This window comes from Phyllostomus hastatus, unplaced genomic scaffold (assembly GCF_019186645.2).
Source record: "Phyllostomus hastatus isolate PE091 unplaced genomic scaffold, TTU_PhHast_1.1 phas_scaffold_182, whole genome shotgun sequence".
Lineage (NCBI taxonomy): Eukaryota > Metazoa > Chordata > Mammalia > Chiroptera > Phyllostomidae > Phyllostomus > Phyllostomus hastatus.
In genome coordinates this window covers 16,268,285-16,289,330 of record NW_025334013.1, presented here as the reverse complement: position 1 = coordinate 16,289,330, position 21,046 = coordinate 16,268,285, and the positions used below count along the sequence as shown (strand labels likewise).

The 21,046-nt window shown below is 54.4% G+C and overlaps 4 protein-coding genes across 5 annotated transcripts; 2 read left to right on the top strand and 2 right to left on the bottom strand.

The window, feature by feature from the left end:
- Positions 1–1,556: 1,556 nt before the first annotated feature.
- On the top strand, positions 1,557–2,405 carry ZNF593OS (ZNF593 opposite strand). Its single transcript, XM_045860043.1, has 2 exons — positions 1,557–1,675; positions 1,950–2,405. The coding sequence occupies exons 1-2, from the start codon at positions 1,631–1,633 to the stop codon at positions 2,094–2,096; spliced, it is 192 nt and encodes a 63-aa protein (XP_045715999.1). The 5' UTR covers positions 1,557–1,630; the 3' UTR covers positions 2,097–2,405.
- Positions 2,406–2,459: 54 nt separating this feature from the next.
- On the bottom strand, positions 2,460–3,468 carry ZNF593 (zinc finger protein 593). Its single transcript, XM_045860068.1, has 3 exons — positions 3,064–3,468; positions 2,824–2,886; positions 2,460–2,732 (listed from the first exon to the last, which is right to left on the bottom strand). The coding sequence occupies exons 1-3, from the start codon at positions 3,261–3,263 to the stop codon at positions 2,591–2,593; spliced, it is 405 nt and encodes a 134-aa protein (XP_045716024.1). The 5' UTR covers positions 3,264–3,468; the 3' UTR covers positions 2,460–2,590.
- Positions 3,469–4,509: 1,041 nt separating this feature from the next.
- CUNH1orf232 (chromosome unknown C1orf232 homolog) lies at positions 4,510–8,195 on the top strand. The gene is made up of 4 exons (XM_045860067.1): positions 4,510–4,861; positions 6,190–6,273; positions 6,385–6,482; positions 7,843–8,195. Exons 1-4 carry the CDS (start codon positions 4,778–4,780, stop codon positions 8,150–8,152), a joined length of 576 nt encoding a protein of 191 aa, XP_045716023.1. The 5' UTR covers positions 4,510–4,777; the 3' UTR covers positions 8,153–8,195.
- A 1,104-nt stretch (positions 8,196–9,299) lies between these two features.
- On the bottom strand, positions 9,300–12,479 carry FAM110D (family with sequence similarity 110 member D). 2 transcript variants are annotated; one of them, XM_045860065.1, is made up of 2 exons: positions 12,376–12,479; positions 9,300–10,550 (listed from the first exon to the last, which is right to left on the bottom strand). In XM_045860065.1, exon 2 carries the CDS (start codon positions 10,455–10,457, stop codon positions 9,633–9,635), a length of 825 nt encoding a protein of 274 aa, XP_045716021.1. In that variant the 5' UTR covers positions 10,458–10,550; positions 12,376–12,479; the 3' UTR covers positions 9,300–9,632. The 2 variants fall into 2 exon arrangements, with proteins under 2 accessions (XP_045716021.1, XP_045716022.1); XM_045860066.1 differs by lacking the exon at positions 12,376–12,479 and adding an exon at positions 10,706–10,798.
- Between the last annotated feature and the right edge of the window lie 8,567 nt (positions 12,480–21,046).

Sequence of the window (21,046 nt, the reverse complement as noted above, 5' to 3'; positions counted from 1 at the left end):
TGTGTGTGTGTGTGTTATGGGTGTGTGTTGTCATCATTTAATAATTTCGCATACAAACTGAGTCTCTGGAACCTGGCCAGCTCTGCTGACCCCATCTCACCTGCACTCATAGAACCAAACACGAGTGCAGATCGTCGGCGCTTCCTTCAAAGAGGACTCCCTTCCTGGCTCAGTGCATGTTTCTGCTTCTGAAAGTGGGTTTGGTGACAGCCCTCTATGCCCGGCTCACCTGGGCCCGGCAGGTCTAGCTCCCTCTTTTGAGAACCAGTAGGCTCCAGATTTGCAGCACGGCCCTCACCTCTCTGGCTTTGTCCTTTGCCTCACGTTCTCACACCCTGCACTGCATGGCCCCTCCAATCCTCCTCCATGCTGCGTCCTCATTTTTTCTTTTTGCCTCTTTCTTCCTATAACAGCCTCCCTATGGCAGACGCATCTGCACCATCCTGATGTCATCAAACACTTACCCTGAGCTGGCACAAGATACAGAAGTGAGAAGCCACCCAGCCTCTGCCCTCCCGAACTCCCAATCCTGTACAGGAGCAACAGACAAGAACTCACCAGCTATACTCACGTACTCCCCTAGGAGGACTGGGGCCTAACAACCACGACAGTGTCTATTCTCGGTGCCCCTGGCACCCGGCACTGGGCAGGGCAAGGCAGTTAGGGGCACAATAAATAGTAGCTTCTATTTTAAGGTAGTTTTATGAGTTCACAAAAGTCCTTTTTACATATTTGCTGTAAAAATTTCAAAGGTCATTACATAACTGTAGGTCATTAAATAAAAAGAGGACCTTCCTAGCACATCCTTAGCTCATTCCCCAGTGGGGACCACTGTTAAGCATGTAGATATTCTACATACTATTCCGCAAATATGGCTTTTTTCATTTTACGAGATAATCAATGCCAAATGAAATGATACATGTACTTAGAATACTGCTGCCTATGATGTACTAAAAAATATAATAAGCCTTGTTAATCACTATATGCAAATCTTTTATTATTGTTCCCAAGCTGAGGGTAGGAAAGTCCCTGCAGGAACTCCATGTTGGGGAAAGGGGTGATATGTGCTCTCTCCAAAGGTAGGGGTGGTTGATTCAGCCAAGACCAATGGAAAAAAGGAGCACTACATTTTTGGGGGGGAGGGGGGCAGTTAAGGTACTCCTTCCCTCCTTTGCTGAGAGCTGATTGGTGACATCCAATCATCTGAGATAGGGATGGGGCCAGGACCAGGGCTTCAGAAGCCCTCCAGGACCTGATACAGGCCTGAGACTCCAGAGCGCTGTCAGGCAAGGCCTCTCCTGGCTACCCAGCATGGCCTCCCTGGAGGGTGGGGGAGGTGCTACTCAGGCCTGATGCTGATCTCTCCTGACAGCTGCTCCTAAGGCTAGCAGGGCAGGCAGGCGGACAGGCGGGGGGAAGGGACCAGATTTAAAGGTGCAGCAGCCCCGCCCCTCGCTAGACCTAGGAGGGCAGATTCTGGTGAGCATCCACCAAGGGCGCGGTTCTTATGCATATGAGAGATCAGGAACCTCTCTCCCCTGATATTTCTACTTCTTGGTACCATGAACACCACGGGTCCTCACTCCTGCTTCCACCCCACAGGCTGCCAGGGAGACTAGTGGCGCCCATCATGCAATTTCGACGCCTGACTCCTGGCTACTTCCGGATTCTACAGGTAAGTACCCCTAATTTACAGTTTTTGGCACGGACCCCTTCCTCCCCCTATCATGGCTGGGTTGTCGGCTCCAACAGCCAGGGAACATTGTCACGTTCCCTGCCGCATGAGCAGCCAGGGCCTAGATGGGCACTGAAGCGAGAGGGACTGGGGTGGAATCGCCCTGGGGCAGCAATGGCGGCCATATCTCCTTCACCCGGCTGTACTTTCTCAGCACCTTCCCTTACTAGAAGTCTCAGTTAACCGCTCAGGTGACCCCTCTGTACATCCCTAGATGCAGGTGGCGGGGGAGCTGAAGGCAGAGCCCCGGAGTCCGCTGGCTGGGGTTGTCGCTACACTGCTGGCTGTCCTTGGACTGGGTGGCTCCTGCTACGCTGTCTGGAAGATGGTGGGACAACAGCCACCACCACAGGCCCCATGAAGAAGTGGGAAGCTTCTCACCTGTGCCCTGGGGGGTAGGTAACTTACCAGGGACTACAATCTTGGGATCCCGCTTCTTTCCTGCCCTCATTGGAAGCGGTGCAGTATAAACCTGACCCTACTCCCCACCTCTCCCTACTGCACCTGGGCTCTGCCTGGGGGCTCCGGCCTGGAGGCCAGGACCCCCCCGAGGAAGGCGAGGATGCAGGTTCCAAAGTTAGACCAAATAGGGAATAGACACCCCAAGTCCTGCCCACAATAGTAGTAGAGAAGTCATCACAGGGCAGGAGTTAGGCAAGTGCCCTGCAGGTTAGGGAGTCAGAAGCAAGCACTCTTTATCCAGTTCCTTTATTTGGGCGGGGGGGGCAGGGGCACCCAGAAGAAGCCATCCACTCAACAAACTCCAGGCCGGAAAAAGGTTGGCACAGTCTTTCCCAGCGTAACCCTGCATCACTGTCCATGGGCAGCTCCTCTGCTTTGCATCCTCAGGCCATGTCAGGTAGATGTGTCCATCTCAGGGACCTCAGTGGATATTTCTGTGGGCACTGCCAGCCGCTGCGGGGGCACATAGGAGCCCATACCCGCTGCCCTCTCAGCCTCTTCCTGAGTGTAGGGTTCCACACTCAGCTGCTTTAACCTGGGAGAAAAAAGAGGAGTTGGGAGCTGCCCAGATGAGAGCCCTGTAACTCAGGCACCCACCCGTGAATCCTGTCCTTATTTCTTCATACCTTTTCTTGTGGTCTTTGGATCGGAAGTGGGTCTTCAGGTTGGCGGAATCGATGAAGTACCTCCTGTAGGGATGAGGAGTAATAGGAGAGTGAGGGGGTGACTGATGCCTCTCAGATACGTCTATCTCCCTGACCACATCTCATTCCCTGACGCCAAGCTTCGGGTCTCAAGGGATGGGAGGCCCACAGACCCACGGATCCCAAGAGAGGAGACTCCGCGCGCCCGGGGCCTGGACTTACGCACAGGCCAGACAGCGATGCAGGCCGCCCCCCGGCAAGTCAGGGTCGGGTTGGGCACCTGGGTCTGGCCGGGGCCGTGAGGGAACCTGGGGCCGCAGCTCGCGGTGAATCTCGTCCAGATCCGGCAGCCGTCGCTTCGCCTTCATCTGGCGGGCCAGAGAGTGAGCTCGGTGCGCACCAGTCCGGCGGGAGCGACCCATGGCTGGTGACAGCGGAACCGGAGAGCCCAGGGAAGTTCACGTGCCGGCGCTTCCGGACTGTTCAATGACGTCATGGACGCCCGGGGGCGGGGCAGGCTCGAGCAGACCGACTCTGATGGCGTCACTCGCACGGGCCGCGCCTTGAGCGACCTCTGGCGGTCATAAATATCAGTGACGGGGTCCGGGGGAGGACCCAACGAAATGTCCTAACCCGTGGACGTGAGAAGGCCTTTCGGGTCGTCGCTGGGGAAGGGGGCGGGGATGGTGCCTGCTCTTGGGGGATTCCTGTGCGTCCCGCTACCCTGCCATCCTCGAACCGCACCACCTATCTCAGCGTTATCCTCTGGCCCCATCACTCCTTCTTGTTCCTCCGCGGTGGAGGAGGGACATGCTTTAAGTCCCTCCGGGAGACGCTGAAAAATGTGTTACGGGAAGAAATTAATACATGAATGAGACTGAATAAGTTTGGGGTTCCAGTCCCCATAGGGCTGCCTGAGATACCTCCATTCCCTGACAAATCCTAGCCCCTTCTCACTTGCTCCCCAATTATTCCCTCCGTTGTCCATCCCCACCCCCCCACCCCCAGCCAAACCCCAGGGAAGGGTGGAAGGGGTGTTCCTCCCCATAGATCACAGTGCTCAGGCATTCTGTCAGACTTAAGAGGGATCAGCTCCCTCCACAAGAAAGGGAGGTGTTCCTGGGAGGGCCTCCCATCTTTGCTTCCTTTCTCTGAGCCTTGGACTCCCATGTGTGGGCTAGCAGCGAAGGCAGAGAGAAAGATACAGCCTCGGTGTTGGGTGCTCGGAGTAGGGAGAGGGCCAGAGAAGCCTTTTCCCATTCACCGGGGCCTGGTGCCTTCCAGGCTGACCAGAGGAGCTCAGTAATAATTCAGGGGCTCCAGCTCTTTGGAACCTGTTGCCAGGAAACAGGGAGACAGGCACGTGCATCCCTGGGGAATCAGTTTCCAGCCCAGACAAAACAGTGAAATGTAAGCCCAGGGAACTGCCTGGGGGCCCTGAGACTGTCCCACTGCAATTCACAGAGGCTAAGTGGGGACACAGGGCAGGGCCCTGTGGAGGGCACAGCAGGTATGGCTGTAGTCACAGGAGCTCCAGTGTGGGACCTAGGTCCAAGGACTTTGGAAATGGACTTAGTGAAAGGAAGAGGATTTTTCTGAAGCCATTCCAAGAGATCAAATTCAAGAACTTCTCGGCCCACGAAGGAGGCCACTGTGGAGAGAGATGTCTTCATTATTCTTAGCCAATATGGGTCACAACAAGGGGCTGAGGTGGCAGAGCTGGCTCTGTGTCACCCCCACCCTGGATGACTTTGGATCAGTTCACTTGCTGGGCACTGTGCCAGCTGGAGAGGCTGGTGCATCTTTAATGAAGTCACCAGATCCCTGGGACAGGCTCTCTGTCTCACCAAGTTTCTAAAGCCAGACCCATTGGGTGCCCACCGAGCCTCTCACTGCCTTCCTGTGCCTGGGTGCCAGACCCATTTCCCCTGCAACTATGAACCAGACCTTCTGGAAAACCTACAAATCCAAAGTGCTACAGACCCTGAGCGGGGAATCTGAGGAGGACCTGACAGAGGAGGTGGGTACCATCCATGCTTGCTGTGTGGGGCAGGAATGGGGGGCATCGGGAATGAAAGGCACAAAGAAGGGCAAGGGACAGGCTTGGGGTGGGGCACATTTGTGTGGAAGTCATCAGCACATTCAGGGATGACACATGGCATGGTGCAGTGTCAGAAGGCCAGGACATTCAATCAGAGAAGACTTGGGGGACACCAGAGGGTTAGTCACTATCTCCAGAGATCTCAAGGGCTGCCACAGGGAAGAGACCCTTCTAGGCCCCCTGGCAGTGGCCACACAAGGTACACTCAGCTTGACACAACTTTCTGATGGGCACAGCTAAGCTGAGTGGGATGGCTTGCCTTGAGGGGGAAGTGAGCCCCTTGATACGGGAGGTAGGCAAAGTGACACTTGTATTCCGAGGGTCACTGTCACAGCATCAGATCAGAGCCACACTTGGACGGTGTTTATCCTGATGTTAAAAACTGAAAAGGCTCTGACACAGTCTGACATCTAGAGGTCGTGATAAGTAGCAACTGTGCAAATAGATGTGGCAGGGGCAGGGACACGTCCTGTGCTGTGTGTGTGTGTGTGTGTGTGTGTGTGCACGCGTGCGTGCAAATTAGTGTATATCTAGACAGGTTGGTGTCCGGGGCTGGGCATGTGTAGAAGTATTTGCAGGTCGCTGTTAGGATTGGTGTCCGTGTGGAATCCCCAGTGAAGGTGTATGTGCACGTGTGAACCAGGTATAGGTATTTTCAGGTGTGTACATTTGGGCAGAAGCCCGTGCCTGCATGGTCGATGGGTGTTCTGTTCCTATGGGGTGGGTGTTTGTGTATACATCTGTGTCTTGGTGTCTGCGGATGGGTGCAGGGGTTTTGCGTGCTGTGGGTGGTCCTCTGTGCAGCTGTCTGCAGTTGTAGAGGTACACCAGTGTGAATAGTATACTTGTGTACATGTCCTTGTATAAGTGCCTCACAGTGCGTACAGCCACATATAGTTGAAGAGCTATAGCCATGTAGAGGCATGCTCACGCACAGGTGTGTGTACGTCAGTGTGCGTGCCCAGTGTCCACATGTTTCTGGGTGTGTATGGATGTGTCTGTAGGTGGGCATGTATGTGTGCTCAAGGGCTTCTGGAGGGATTTTTCTATACAGCTAATGTATGTGACTGGTCATTTTGCTTAGAGGAGTACTTGTATGTACTTGTGCAGGGTGCGAGGGGACGAGGTGTGTATTTGGTCCTGTGGAGTTTGGGGCGCCTGGTGTATGTGTACCAGGCCGGCAGTGGGGGAGGGAGTTCTTATTCCCTTGGGGCCTCTCTCATACTGAGGGGAGTCTTGTGTCCCAGAAGGAGAACCCAGCCTTAGTGGAGCCTGAGACAGCAGAGCCGACCCCAGAGGCCTTGAATCCCATGTCACAGCTGGCCCGCCGGGTGAGTTCTCCCTTCTTCCCATGTAGCCCTGAGGAACACAGCAGAGGCTGCCCGGGGGCCCTGGGACCGGGTGCTTTGGCCCCTCACTGACTCCCAGCTCCTCCCTCCCAGGTTCAGGGGGTCGGGGTGAAAGGCTGGCTGACAATGTCGTCTCTGTTTAACAAAGAAGATGAGGACAAGCTGCTGCCACCGGAACCCTGTGCTGACCAGTATGTGTGTGTGTGTGTGTGCAGGGGCGGGGGGTGGGTAGGGTGTAGGTTCTGGGATGGGCCTGAGGTCTCCTTCTCCATGGCCTTTACATATGGTCTGTTGGAGGGGTGGGGAGGGCCAGCCCCTGCTGTATCTGTTTCTCTTAGCAGGTAAGAGGCCAAATGAGCCTATCTGGGAAATTAGGTTAGGTCTCAGGAGGAATTTACCAGCTCTTAGGACTGAGGTGCTAGAAGGTATTATGGGCTCGCTCTCTCTCTCTCCCTCCCCCTCCCTCCCTCCATCCATTTGGCTGGGTGGGTGGGGGGATGTCATCTCTCTTTAACCAGGGAACTAACTGTGCAGAGAACCTTTAGGTATTTGGAACAGAAGGTGGTCCAGATCGGTGGTTCCCAAATACTGGTCTAAACTCTCAATCCTCCCAGAGAGCTTGTGACAAACACAAATTCCCAGACCCTCCAAAGATTCTGCTCAGCAGGTGTGGGCTGAGGCCCGGCACCAAGATTTTCAGCAAGCTCTCTGATGATCCGAGTAGTTTAGGGACCAGTCTTAGCATGATTTTGATGCTGGAGGGTTAGCGGGGAGGACCCAGGGCCTCAGTCTTCCTCCTAGTCTGTTTCTGGCATGCACTGCATCTCTTCCCCTTCCTCCAGCCCAGTCACACACACCCTTCGACGCTGTCCTACTCCATTCTGCCCTGGGCCCCCTGACCCAGCCATCTCTCCCAGAACCTATCTCCTCTCCTTCCCAGCTTTGTAAGGTTGTAAGGGCTCTTCCTCAGACCTCAAGGCATACCCCCACATCACCTTGCTACCTCTTGAGTCCCCTCTCCCTTCCCCTGAACCTCTGATTTAGACCTTTCTTCTTCCCTTGGGGTCGCTCCATCCGTCTTTCTCCGGTGACCACTTATTTTCCTGGTCCCCCTATCCCTCCATGGCAGTACCTGACCCCAGTCCCCGCCCCGCCTGTTTTCCCGTGGTCCACCCTTAGCTTTCCTGACCGCAGCCTCCAGAGTCTGAACCTGCCCCTCCCCCGCCCCTCCCGGTCCCACGCCACTCTCGCGAATCACTGGGGCCCCACCCCTTTCCCAGGGGTCCACCCTGAGACTTGACGCCTCTGGCTTTCCTCCTTTGGCCTCGCTTGGAGTTGCTTTCTTAATCCCCAGACCCTGTCCCACCCCAGCCCCCTTTCCGGGTGCCTCTGAGCCCTCACCCTACCTCCAGGTCCCAAGCTGCGCCCAGTCTCCCGGCCCCTCCAGTCCCGGGTCCCTTGGCCCCATTACTGGTCCTTAGACCCCGCCTCCTCTTCTTCGTGCTCTCCGGGACCTCTCCGCTTATCTGTCACCCCACCTGTCTCCTGCAGCCCACTAGCTGCACCGCCCTCATCCCAAGCAGCGGTGGCGGAGGCAGAGGCAGAGGCGGAGCCGCGCGGGCCAGGATTCTGGGATGCATTTGCCAGCAGGTGGCAGCAGCAGCAGGCCGCCGCGGCGTCTGTGCTGCGCAGCGTGGAACCCACCCCAGAGCAGGTCCCCGAAGCCGGGGAAGAGGCCACGGAGGAGGCCGCCCAGCGCGTGGAGCCACAGGAGGCCGACACGGCTGCTGACTTCAAGTGGGGCTTCCTCACTCACAAACTGGCTGAGATGAGGTTGAAGGTTGCGCCCAAAGGGGACTAGCCAGACGGCCGAACTGGGCGCCCACTCCTCCCCACCAACATAAAAAAACCCTGCGCCGACAGCCCGTGTGACCGCGTGCTTTTGTCAGGACCGCCAGGAAAGCTGCTTTGGGGCGGGCGACATCAGGGTGGGGGTCCAGCTAGAGGAATCCTTCCCTCCTTATCTCACAAACATCCAGGGAGAAAATGACCAGGGAAAGACTGGGTATCAGATAGATAGTGTTAGAATTAGGGTACAACTTTCCAGGAAGCTGGGGAACCCCCCAGGACAGACTCCATGGCTCTGTCCAGCCTCTTAATTTGGCAAACGTTGCCTGTGACCCTACTATGTGCGCCGTTTTTGTACTAAGATGTCACAGACTAACAAGAGAATCAGACTATCAGTGGGTTCCACACAGGTGACAAATTGAGACTCAAAGTACAGGGCTGTATTTGGGGACTCAGAGATGAGGCTGACTGCGGAATTCAGGAGTTCCTTAGGGAGAATGAACATGTGTAATCTTAGAAGGACAAGTGGAGAGAAAGGAGAAGGTAACCCAGACAGAAGGAGGACGGTGAACGAAGACTTAGAGGTGCAAACGTGTGAGGAAGGCAGGTAACCTTGTGTGTCTTGGAGGGAAAGGAGACAGTGGCCGGATGTGAGGCTCGGTGGCACAATCCTAGTGTGAAGGGTCCCTTCCTTTATTGTCCTCAACTCTGGTTCAGCCCTTCATATCTAGTAACCAAAAGGTGTCCACAAACTTCATGAATGAGGACCTTGTAGACATCCCTGGACCCCAGATTTCTAGGGAAGGCCCCTCCCCAGAACCCTTTAAACATGCACTTTCTGGTTCCTGGATCTAGTTTGGGCCGGCGGAGGACACGGTCGTAATAGTGTAACTAGATTCTGAGTCGGTAGTGCCCATAGCAACTGTCGTCCGCTGAGCGCCTCTTTCTTTCTATGTGCTGGCTCGTAGCCATGAGCTTTACAACTATTTCAAAAATATTTTGATCACGTGAAAGGCACACCTACAGTCCAGAGATGTTAAGTGCTCACGGGAGGGGGGTGGGGGGGACGGTCACACAGCCTGGAACCCACACTCCAAAACCCACGAGATACACACTTGCAACCCCCCCCCCCGCCCCTTCCTCAACATCAACCTCACGGCTGGCTTAATGTTTTGACTTTATTCAGCAGGTTCTCTGAAATTCTCAGCCCAGTCTTCACTCCCCAGACCCGGTCTCCACAGGGGCCACGAGGTGGCCCCTCCGCCTCCTCCGCCTCCGTTGTCTGCCCTAGGAAGGGCCTTGGGAATCATTTTGTCCCATGCCTCCATGTTTATTTGGGGAAGCCAAGGTCCAGAGGGGTAGGGCTTGCCAAAAGGTAACCTGTGTGTCAGTGGCAGGGCGTCCCTGCCCGTGACCGGGTCCAGCCCCGTGCTTACCCCCTGATCATCCCTGGACCCCAGACTCCCCGGGAGCCCGCTCCCGAGAGACTGCGGTCACACCTCAGACTCGCGTGGTGGGCCACGGGCGCGCTGGCAGCCGTACAACCACTGGATGACGCGCGCGTTGCGCTCCACCACGGACACCGGGGGGCGCTCGTCCCGCGCTGAGCCTGCAGCCTCCGAGCCTTCGCCGCCTCGGCCTCCGCCTACATGATCCGAGTTTTCAGAGCCTCCATCGCTGGACGTCCAGTCGCTGGCACCCCCAGAGCCGGGTGGCTGTGGCGTTCCAGGCTGGGGGCTGGCGTCAGTGCCCCAGCTCTGCGGAGAGAAGCGCTCGGCGCCCAGCACCTCCACCAGCGCGCGTTCCAGGCCACAGTAGTTAAAGAAGCGCTCCTTTTCAGATAGGGGCAACGAGCACGTGGGGCACAGCGCTCGCTTTCCCACCTCTTCTGGGGCACCTTGGGGCTCTGCCCAACCCCCAGGAGCTGTAGGTCGCTCCGTAGGGCCTGGGCTGCTGGAGGTGGCGTCTTGGGGGGTGCCCAGAAAGAGGCGCCGCACCAGCCCCTGACCCTTGGCGTTCTCTTTGTTCACGGAAGCCTTGCAGTCCCGCTTCTGGCGGTAGAAGATGAGGGAGTCCGGCCTTGGCAGCCGCCTGCCGCTCCCCCGGCGGGCGGGCCTGGGAGTCCTGGGTGATGCAGGGGCCCCCAGCTCATTGCAGGGGTGCGGCGTGAGCGGCCCTGGACCCCCGCGCAGGGCTGGCTCCTGGCGTCGCACTATCACCTGGTGCGTCTTGACATACTTGGCTTTGTCAGCCTCCAGCCTCTCCACCGCGCTGGGGGTCCGTGCTCTGGATGGGGTGGAGGGAGAGGCCAGGAGCATCTTAGCAGGACTGGACAGGACAGTGCCCCATAAGCCGCTAGAGGTAGGCAGCTAGTTGAGTCGCTGAGAGCAATTGGCGGGGGCTCCCGGGGCCTGCAGGGAAAGAGAAGCGGTCAGGGGCAGAGTAGATAGATATCCCTGCCCCTCTTCTGGAGGCATTCCTGGGAACAGGATAGGCCAGCCACCCCTCCCCCAGCCGAGTCAGCGGCTGCCGTGCCCAGGGCCCAGAGGCTCAGGCCAATCCTTACCTCCATTCCTCAGAGACATTGGGCAGGGGCTCCCTGGCCACCCATAAACATATGCCCCTTTGAGTGTTGCCCCGTCTGGTCACAGGGCCATGCCAAGCAAGCATCAACAGGCAACACTTGGAAAAGGAAATGGGGCTGGTCCCGGCCCAATTCCCGAAAGTGGCCTCAACCGGAAAAAATACCTCTTCCCAGCCCAGCAACTTGGAGTCCAAGACAAGGAGGCTTCCCAAGCAGAGGCTGGCTCCAGCAGGGCCCACCCTTCCCACCCCGCAGCACCGGAGGTCAGGGATATAACCACAGGGTAGGCCTCCAGTAATTGCAGCCAACTGCCCTGCCCAGGCCCAGCGGGGTGGTTGGGGAGGAGAAGGCAGCGGTCACCAGGTTATGTCAGCCAGCTACCTGCTCTGTGCCCCTCCCTGTCGAGAGAATTCCAGAATGTCTAATTGTAAACATCACCTTATCTGCCTCTGCATTTCTATTTCATAGAAGATGACCCTGGCCCAGAGAGGAGGGGGCTTGCTCGGGGCTTACTGAGAGTTAGGGACCCAGTCTAGAACCCGGGCCTCTTGCCTTTCAGTCTCCAGCCGGTTCAGATTGGATCTCACACTTGCCCGTCAGAACATCCCTCTTTTTCCTTTCTTGTGTCCCCGCTGCTACAAAAGCAAGCAAGTTCTACTAGAGATGGGCCTCTTGCCTCACTAAAAATTTTCCTTCCACTAACTCCAAAATCTGCGCTCCCAGAAATCTGCCCTGGAGGTCGCTGCCCTCTTCTCATCCTGAGACCCTATGACCCTTCCCCTCCACCTCCCTTCTGCAGGGGAAGGGGGCCAGGAGGGGTTGTAAATCAAAAGCTGACAGTTTCCTTGGCAGTAACAGAAGGGGCCACCCACATGGCTCAGCACACCCCACCCCACCCCTGCCCTTTCACTCCCCCCACCCTCCATTCAGATGAGAGAGTCGGTCAGTGCTGGGTGCTCAGGAGACCTCAAGTCTGGAGGCAACAAAGGAATAGACCTTGTCAGGGATGGGGGAGGGGAGCCCCGGTGAGGGGCCAAGGGGCAGAGACCCTGCCAACTCCCCACCCCACCGCCACCCCTCCAGCACAACCTGTTGAGATTTGTGCGTGCATGTGTGCACACACACACTCACTCACACCCAGCTAGTGCCCAGTAAGTCAGCCCATCGGTAACTGGGAACCCAGACAGCGAGGAGAGCCGGACAGTGCCCTCCTTCCTGGCTCCCAAGGGCTACACCAGGCAATGGGTGAGTTTCCAAGGTCCCGGCAGGGCACTGTTCTTATCTGACCTCATGGACACCCTCACATCCCCTGTCATCTCCTCCTCTTCCCAGTCCCAAGTGCAGAGGCTATAAAAAGTCTCTAAACACAGGGACCAAAATAGTCTGCCATCCACTGTCCCTTCCCTGCCTTCTGGGCTGCCCTTGATGCCCAACCACAGATGTTCCACCCTAGATGCCTGGCAGACATCCCTGTGCCCTGCATCCCTTCGCCCACTTTCTCCCAGTCCTGTGCTTAGTGGTCTAAGCTTTGCTTAAGGCTCCTGCTCTAGAGGAGGGCTGGGGGACTGTGCTCATTGGCTGGAAGCCAGCCTCTCTGCCTTGTGGTTCCTGGGTGCCCTCCCACCCCAGCGCTGGGCTCTAGATACACTCACCTCTGCGTGGGAAGGCTGAATGCAGGGGACCCGGGGCAGGGCCAGACTGAGGGCTGGAGGGACAGCAGGGACTAGAAGTAACTTTGGTGGCAGCCAAACCTCACTCTCCACAGGAAAAGCTGAAAGAGCCTCCACCCCCCCAGATTAACTCTTGCCTTCCTGACCCAGAGCCTGGCCTGTTAACTCCTTCCTGATCAGGCTTAGTGTTGGAGAGGACTTATGGACCAGGTCCAGCTCCTTTATTTTATAGATGGTCACACAGGCCCCAGCAGGTTAAGTGATTTGCACGGAGGCACAGTGAGCTTGGGCCACAGCTAGGACCTCAAACAAGGTCTCCTGATTCCCAGGCTTCCTTCAGAGTCTTGGGGCCAGATGTGCTATTCCCGTGGGGTCAGCCCCCTCTCTTGGGCCTTGGCAAATCCTCTTGGTTGGAATTGGGAAGACAAAGCAGGGTTCTAACTGATTGTGCCTTTTCCCCTCTGCAGCAGGCTTAGACCTGTCCTGGTCTGGGTGTGTGGGTGATGGCAAGCCTGCTCTCCACAGGGGTGAGGCCAGGAATCTGCAGCCTAAGGGTGGGGACAGTGGTGCTGCAGATGTTCAGGGTGAGCCTGTCCCTGCAAGTCTTGGCTTGAAGGTCACCTGCAAGCCCATTGGAGGTGTTCTTCCCCAAAGTCCAATGATGGCAAAGGGGATTGGCTGGGAAGAGGATAATGAAGGGATTATTCTGGGGCCAAGCCTGGGTCCTTTGGCCTCCTTCCTCCTCTGCCCCATCTTGGGGACTTCTAGAGCCAGCACAGTTTCTTATCTGGCACTTCATGTCTCAAGAGGGGTCCTGTCCCTACCGTGCTGGTGACAGGAGGCTCCTCCCCTCTTCCCAGCAAATAAACTCTGCAGTGCCCAGAGCTCAAAGACCAATGTCCCGCCAAGGGGTCCCTGCCCCATTCTAGCTGGCCACTTTCCACAAATCCCTCTTCCTCCCCTCTAGCAGTTTTTGATAGTTACAAAGCACATTCACTCCTGTGCTCTCTGATCACCTCTGTCCTGCCCAAGGACCCTAGACAGGGTCCAGCAGGTGAAGGAAACTGGATCAGACAGGGGACAGGCTTGCCCAAGCCCAACCCTAAATCCACTCTTTCTGCTGCATCCTCTGCCGGTCAAATGAGGCAATGAGTCCATCTCCTGCAAGAGATTTTTATCACCTATTTGGGGTTATTATTATTTTGTCCATGATAGTTCCATAGTATGTTGCTCCAACACTGTACAAATGCTTTCACGTGCATTATCACAATTCATGCCCAGGACAATCTTTGGGGTGGGTTTTATTATGTTTCCCATTTGACAGCAGAAGAGACTGAGGGAGGCTCAGAGAGGCGAAATGGCTGATGTCAGCTCACGCGATTAGGCATCGCAGCTAACTTTTACTGAGAGATTTCCGTATGCGAGGTGCTTTTCTGAGTATCTCACACAAATGATGAACACATTTAATCCCCAAAACAACCAAACCAAATGGGCACTTTCATTCTCCTAATTTTATAGATGAAGGTGGGGGGTGTGGGTCGGTAGCCCTGAGAGCTGGTCACGATGGGGTTAAGCATGGAGGCTGGGCAGGGCCCAGCTGGGATGCTGTCAATGGCAGGAAACCTGGCCTGTGGAGGAGGGGGAGGATGGGGCTGTTGTGTCTGATTCCTGATATCACCCCCACCCCTTAAAGGAGTATCCGGGTTGGCCCCTTTCTCGGCTTTTTTCCAGGGGCCAAAGACAGATGCTGGGCGACAGGAAGGGGATTCAGGAGGAAATGCAGGTGCCGTGGGTGAGGGGAGGCAGCCTCAGGTCTGAGGAGGTGATTGGAAGTGACCCCGCTTCCCTGCCAGAGCCTCTGTCAGAGGGGGGTAGACACTGAGTCTACCCTGAGAGTCTCCAGTCCGAGGGGGTAGACACGGCTCTGCCCTCAGGAGCCTGAGGCGGAAGGTGGTGAAGGAACCTTGCTCTCAGGAGCTCCCACTCCGAGGGGTGACAGGACCCTGCCCGAGATGCCAGTGGACACAGACCCTCTACCATACTGGTAGAGCAAGGTCATGGGGGAGAGGTCAAATTGGATCGGCTTCCTGGGAGAGAGAGCCCTGAAAGGGTCAGTGGGAGATGGGGGACAATGGGGTGGAGCTGCAGGGGCCTGCCCTGCCTGTCTCTTGGCCACACTTGCTGTGAACTGGATCACGTGTCTTTCTGGTCATGGGTCCCCAGGGAGAGATCCTTAAAGTGGTTCCTTCCAGCCCTAGAGCCAGGACCTTGGGCAAAGGGGGGAAGCCAAATCCGAGAGAAATTTCCTTCCTATTTCCGAGCTCATTCCCGACTCGCCCTGAGGATCGATGGGAATGGGTCTGAGTCAGAACTGGCTCCTTCTAGAAGAGGGTGGTGGGACGATGGGGAAGCCACTTTCATCCGTGTTGGGAATAATGAGACGGTCCAGGGAGGCCCTTCAGGTCTAACCTTAGACTCCAACCCACACTGTCACAGGGGAGAAATGTGTCAGCTCCCTCGCCATCCAGCTGCCCTTGCCATAGCCACCCACACCTCTGCGCACCTTCGAGTCTAATCCTGGCCAACCATTCACTGGCTGTGTGGCCTTGAGCAAGAACGTAACCTCTCTGAATTCCCTTTCGTGTAAAATGGAAATAAGACACAGTTCTTCTTTTTAAAGATTTTATTTATTTTTAGAAAGAAGGGAAGCGGGGGGAGAGAGAGAGAGAGAGAGAAACATCCATGTGTGAGAGATACGTGGATGGGTTGCCTCTCACACACCCCCACCTGGAGACCTGGCTCCCAACCCAGGCATGTGCCCTGAACCGGCAACCTTTCAGCACGCAGGCTGGTGCCCAGTCCACAGAGCCACACCAGCCAGGGCCAGACCCAGTTCCTGCGTGGCACAGAGAAGTGAGGGCGAGAAGGGAAAGCACCTGGTGCCTCGAGGTGCCCAAAATGCTCGGTGAATCGGCCTCTTAGCTCTGCCCCCGTCCAACACCTTCCTGACAACTCTGGCCTACATCTTTTCCCCACCCCCTTCCCTATTCCCACAGTCTCACTCTCAGCTGCTGTCAACAAATCATTCTGAACACTGCTCTGTGCCACGGGGTCAGCAGATGGGTCGGCAGACAAGGTTTTTGCTCCCAGGGAAGCTCAGCCTGCTGCAGGGTGGAGGTGGGGGCGGGGCAGAGGTGTGAAGGACCCATCACAAAGTGAGGGCGGTGCTGCTGTGACAGAGATGAACAAAGCAGAGGACATGTTTGTTCTGTCTGGGGAGGTGGGAAGCTTTCAAAGAGGAGAGGGTATCTGGGCCTGGAAGGGGTGGGAGGTGGGGATGTGGGAGGTTGGAGTGCACAGGGTGGGGGGATTGTGGGAGGGATGGTGAGACCTCCTGCGTCGGCAAAAGGCTAGGAAAGGGATTTGTGGGGGATGCGGCTCAGGAGGGCTTGGAGAGAAGACAGGGTGAAGAGAAGGGAGGGGTTTTGTGAGGAGATGGATTCAGTGAGGTAATGGGGACCCCGAGAAGAGGCAGGCTTAGAATGAGAGGAGGGGGCTCAAAGGGGGCGGGGGATGCAGAGAGAGGGAAGGGTGAGGCCCCGGGCTTCTGCAATACTCTGGCACCACAGGAGGAGCCCCTCTCGGCAGGCCCTTGTGTAAGTCCCCAGAGGGATTAGAGCAGCCATCCTCCCATTCAGCGCTTTCCGTTTCGGAAAGAATTTCTGCCACAACAATAGTCTGGCTCCCGCCCTCCCTCTGAGACAGTGACCTCTGGCAGAGCCGGGTGCCCAGCACCCACTGTCCAGTAGTCACTGGGGGGGAGGCTCAGAGGTGGCCAGAGAGGGGAGGGCAGTGGGGTGGTGGAGAGGGATTTATTAAGCATTTTGCCCCCCATGCATCTAATGAACAGTAAATAAAATAGGATTTCTGCTCTCTTAGAGCTTACAGCCTAGTGTTCCAGCAACAAAACCAGCCACCTCTTCTGTTTACTGTATGCTTGGTACTATGCTGAGTGCTTTCCGCTCAGGGCCTCATTTGCTTCTGACAAAGCCCGAGGAGACAGGCAGAGAGAGGTGATGTGAGCCACCGAGGGTCACACAGCTTGCAGATGGAAGAGCCGGGACTCCAGGGCTGGCTCATAGCCCCTGGGTAGCCCACCGCCTTGACCGTGCACAGGCAGGGCTGCAGCGAGTCCACTCTCACTGCCCCCGGCCTTCCTGCTTTGCTTGCTCTGTTGGCTGGGCTCGGGGGACTGAAGCAAGGACTGGAATGGGGGCAGCCTAATGGCAGTCCTCGCTCCAGTCCTTGTCACCTACATCTCTGTCACCACATCCTCATCAGCATCTCCATCATCTCCACTTCCCACCGCCACCGTCTTCATCAACATGCCCGCATTCAGGACAAGGAACAAAAAACACCCAACCTAGACTTCGTCAGATAGGGGAACACGTGGAAAAGAAACAGGGATGTCTCATGAAATGCAGGGACAAGACTTCTGTCCTCCTATCTCGACAAATACGCCTTCATAACGATGTGCTGAAAGCTGTTCAGCCAGGCCAGGTAGGTCAGCAGGTTAGAGCATCCTCCTAATACGCCAAGGCTGCAGTTCAATCCCCGGGAAAGGCACATGTAGGAATCAACCAATGAATACATAAATAAGTGGAACAACAAATCAATGTTTTTAATTTTCTTTCTCCCTTCCTTTCTCTCTAAAATCAATTTTAAAATGTTAGATTTTTTTTACACAGAGAAAGTCATCAAAATATTAGAGATGATTCAATTTAATTATTATTAAGCATGTATGAGTGTTCTGTTAAAGGGCCAGCAATGCTGAATGAGCAAGAAAAGAAAGATGTGATTAATTTATAAATAATTACATCTTTAGTTCATAAAACCTACTTTTCTTGCCTTGATTTGAGCAAAATTACTGATTATGTGGCTGTAATTAGATAACCTCTCTTCAGTCTTTTTTTTTTTAATAGTTTTTGATTGCTGAGGTAGTAGCAACTAGAATTGAAAATCAAGTTCTTGCCGTGGCTGGGTACTGGAGTGGGTTAGATTGTCATTCCCCTATGCCACGGTTGTGGTTTCCTTCCCTTGTCAGGACCCGTACGAGAATCAACAATGAGTCGTGACTGGTGTGGCTCAGTTGGCTGGGCTTTGTCCTGCAAACCAAAAGGTTGCTGGTGTGATTCCCTGTGAGGGCACGTGCCTGGTGGCAGGTTCGGTCCCCAGTTGGGGCAAGTCGCAACCGATCGATGTTTCTCTCTCACGTGGGGGTTTCTCTCCCTCTTTTTCTCCCTCCCTTCCCTTTTCTATGGACTCAATAAAAAGAAAAGAAAAAGAATCAACCAATGAATACGTAACTAAGCGGAACAACAAATCCAGGTTTCTGTCTTCCTCTGTTTCTCTAAAAACCAATAAATAAAAAATTTAAAGAAAAGAAAAATTCTTAAAGCAGTATTTACATTTGGAGATGAACTATGTTATATAACATGGTCAAACATTTAAATGGTTATATGTAATAAATTATGAACACAAAATATTACATTTTAATGGCATCATGTACATCCCCACTTCTTACATCACAGTTCTCACCATCTCCTAGAGCAGTTGGCACCAGGTTTCTTGCATGTCATGCCTAGTCTTCATTTACAATTTAAAAGTAAAATACACTGTTCAATACTGCAGAATGTTCCTCCGCCATCACGGGCGTCATCGCACGTACATACCGTGCTGCGCGCTGCAACACAGTGAAGCCAGAAAACGGACACTCCGCACTCGATGGGAAGCAATAGTTTCTTGCGCATGAATCTATGGCATTCACGCTCTCCGAGAGGAAGGATGGGACGAGTTAATTAATTTGTCGTTTCTCTTACCGAAGTGCTTTCACCACGGAGCCTTCCCTGCGACCCACGCAGTGGCTGTCTGCAGTGTCAGCAGCAGCGCAAAATTTTGTGGCGTGTAGCAGTCTTTTATTTTGAGGACACAGGGCAAGGGATGTGGAGAAGTTTGTCTGGCTGAGACTGAGAGCAGATGTTGAGGGGCACGGCTTACCCTGGGTCCCGAGGGACAGACGCCCACGTGTTCTTCAATAAATGACGTTTGTGGTGTGTTTTGTATCAGGGTTTCTTTAAAGGCAGGGGACCTCCTAGTGAATTCTCAGGGTGGCACTGAACTATGGCCATGGAAGTGTTGCACCACACTGAATGTACCCAAATACGGAGACGTACACTTTTCTAGGTGAGGAGGGCAGTTCCCACAGAATGTGGAGGTGGAGGGCGGGGCGATGGTGGCATTGTAATCACCATTCCTATCATCATTACAGCATTATAACTAACACCTTAATCCTCCCCCTGCATTCTAACTGTCACCTTCTTCAGTCATTGTCAGCTTCCTCATCGTTCCACACGGAGCACCTGCAGTTTTGCCGTTCCGCAGTGACTCATTGTCTTCTGGCAGTCTTACCTGACCTTGGCCGCCTCCCTCCCACTCTCAGTCCTTGTGCTCCCAGAGTGGGGTAACTTGACTCAGGGTGGGGCACTTGACCTAGACCTGGGTCAAAAGCCTATCCCATTTCTCTGGCCCCACTACTTCATTTAAAAATGGACCTGTAACTGGAATCATAACCAATGAGACTTGTTGTAACGTCTGAGAAAAAGCTTTTCCCGTCATCCTCGCTGAGTGAGAACCGGGGCAGACAGAGCCCTGAGAGGTCAGCCTGCCCCCAGGACTGAGTCAGCCAGGAGTGGAGACAGTGAGAACCAGCTTCGATGAGTGGGACCTCCGCACCTAGTCATGTCTGAAGCAAGCCCGCCTGTGGTCCTCACAGCTGGATAAACACATTTCCTCTTGGCTTAACTGTGTTGGGTTGGTTTTTCAGGCGCATGAGAAGGAAACACACTGTTTTCTCCAAAACTAGGGTCACCTTCCTCGCAGTGCCCGTAGCATCGAACCTGTGCAACCTTGGTTTGCTCGCCATTCTAACCCATCTCCACACTAATTTCTCAGGGATGCTCACCAGGTCCCTCCAGGTTTGTTACAAAGTGACCTGGAAGAGCAGTGGAAGTTACCATGGAGTCAGGAGACCCAAGTTCTAGTCCTGACTTTACTAGGAACTCACTCTCGGTCTGGAGCAAGTCCCCAATTAGACAGGCGATTCCCAGATGCCACTCCTTGGGTGCATTCCAGCTGGCTACATAAAATCTACCTGGGGAGTTTGTTAACAAGGCAGACATCAGGACTCCACCCTCCGAGAACCTGATTTAGTGTATCTGGGGTGGAGTCAAGGAGAAAACAAAACCCTAGATTGTACTGATTTTATTAATGAGTGTGCCCTTACTAGAGATTCCAGATTTAATGTGTTACCTCTTGCAGCCAAAAGTAGCTCTAATGGTTTGCTCATTCAGTCAGCTAGAATTAGTACTCAGCGTGACCTGTGCATTGCTGATGAGGTTGAGGTGCCAGCACTTCCTTGGATAATCTGTCTGATGCTCAAGAATACAGGAATGTTGGAGAAGATTTATCGCATGAAACTGCACACTTTCCATAATCCTCCTGAGTACATTCCCCACGAGGGCTCAGAGGGCAGTTCTTCACCTAGGTGCCCAGATAAGTATTCGTGAAAGCAGCATCAGGATCTTTGAAAAATTTCATGGTGGGTGTCCTCCGTAGCAGGGGCATATTGGAAGAGGTGCCACTGAGATGGGCTCCCTGCTATCCCTGGGGATGATGGAGTCTCAGAGGAGCAGAGGCCAAGTGGCAGAGCTGAACTGAACTGCCAGAGTCAAGGTGGCGAATGTGCAGTAGGATGAAGTGATCATCAAAATGTTTTGACTTGCAGGAATTTTTTAAAAGATTTTATTTATATATTTTTAGAGGGAGAGAGGGAGGGAAACATCAATGTGTGGTTGCCTCTCATGCCCCCCCTACTGGGGACCTGGCCTGCAACCCAGGCATGTGCCCTGACTGGGAATCGAACCGGCAACTCTTTGGTCCCAGGCTGGCGCTCAGTCCACTGAGCCACACCAGCCAGGGCAACACTTACAGGGATCTTTCATCAGAGTGTCTCTAAGAATGAAACAGATTAGCCGCTTATTAAATATTATTGAGGTATATTACAGAAAAACCTCAATGTCTTATGGTCAGAAGCCTAACTTGAATTGTTGCCGCAATGGAGCATCTCAACTTTTTGGGCTAATTTCCAGATCTCAGGCAGTTCACAGACCTGAAATCCTGACTGAATAGGAGGCCAGGTCCCTGAGAGGAGAACCCTGCAGCACTGCCATAACTATGCGCAGTAAGGAAGTCTTCTCCAAGAAAGGGAGAGGGGAAAGTGCAGACATTTTGGGAATTTTTAGACATCGAGTTTGAATGGATGCTAATATGTGGGAGCCCAAGATTCAACATGTCCAATGTTTTATATCTCCCGTCCCTCCGGATCTCCTCCACCACTGTTTTCCTCTTCTCGGTTGATCCTTCATCTCAGCACCTTTCCAACTGCTCAAGTCAAAAGTGTGGAGTAATCTTGGACGCATCTCCTTTCACATTCCACATCTAATCTGTCAGCAACACCCTTTGGCTCTAGCTTCAGACTATGTCCAGATTGGCCTGCCCTCCCTCCCCGAGCACGCCCACCTCAGCCTTTCTCTCT

Bases quoted from the DNA above. Each gene is read 5' to 3' on its own strand.
- ZNF593OS (XM_045860043.1), top strand. From the start codon at position 1,631: ATGCAATTTCGACGCCTGACTCCTGGCTACTTCCGGATTCTACAG. The intron at 1,676-1,949 runs GTAAGTACCCCT...GTACATCCCTAG, and splicing joins GCTACTTCCGGATTCTACAG to ATGCAGGTGGCGGGGGAGCT.
- FAM110D (XM_045860065.1), bottom strand. From the start codon at position 10,457: ATGCTCCTGGCCTCTCCCTCCACCCCATCCAGAGCACGGACCCCCAGC.
- CUNH1orf232 (XM_045860067.1), top strand. From the start codon at position 4,778: ATGAACCAGACCTTCTGGAAAACCTACAAATCCAAAGTGCTACAGACC. The intron at 6,274-6,384 runs GTGAGTTCTCCC...CCTCCCTCCCAG, and splicing joins TGTCACAGCTGGCCCGCCGG to GTTCAGGGGGTCGGGGTGAA. The intron at 6,483-7,842 runs GTATGTGTGTGT...TGTCTCCTGCAG, and splicing joins CCGGAACCCTGTGCTGACCA to CCCACTAGCTGCACCGCCCT.
- ZNF593 (XM_045860068.1), bottom strand. From the start codon at position 3,263: ATGGGTCGCTCCCGCCGGACTGGTGCGCACCGAGCTCACTCTCTGGCC. The intron at 2,887-3,063 runs GTAAGTCCAGGC...TCATCCCTACAG, and splicing joins CATCGCTGTCTGGCCTGTGC to GAGGTACTTCATCGATTCCG. The intron at 2,733-2,823 runs GTATGAAGAAAT...TTTTTCTCCCAG, and splicing joins TCCAAAGACCACAAGAAAAG to GTTAAAGCAGCTGAGTGTGG.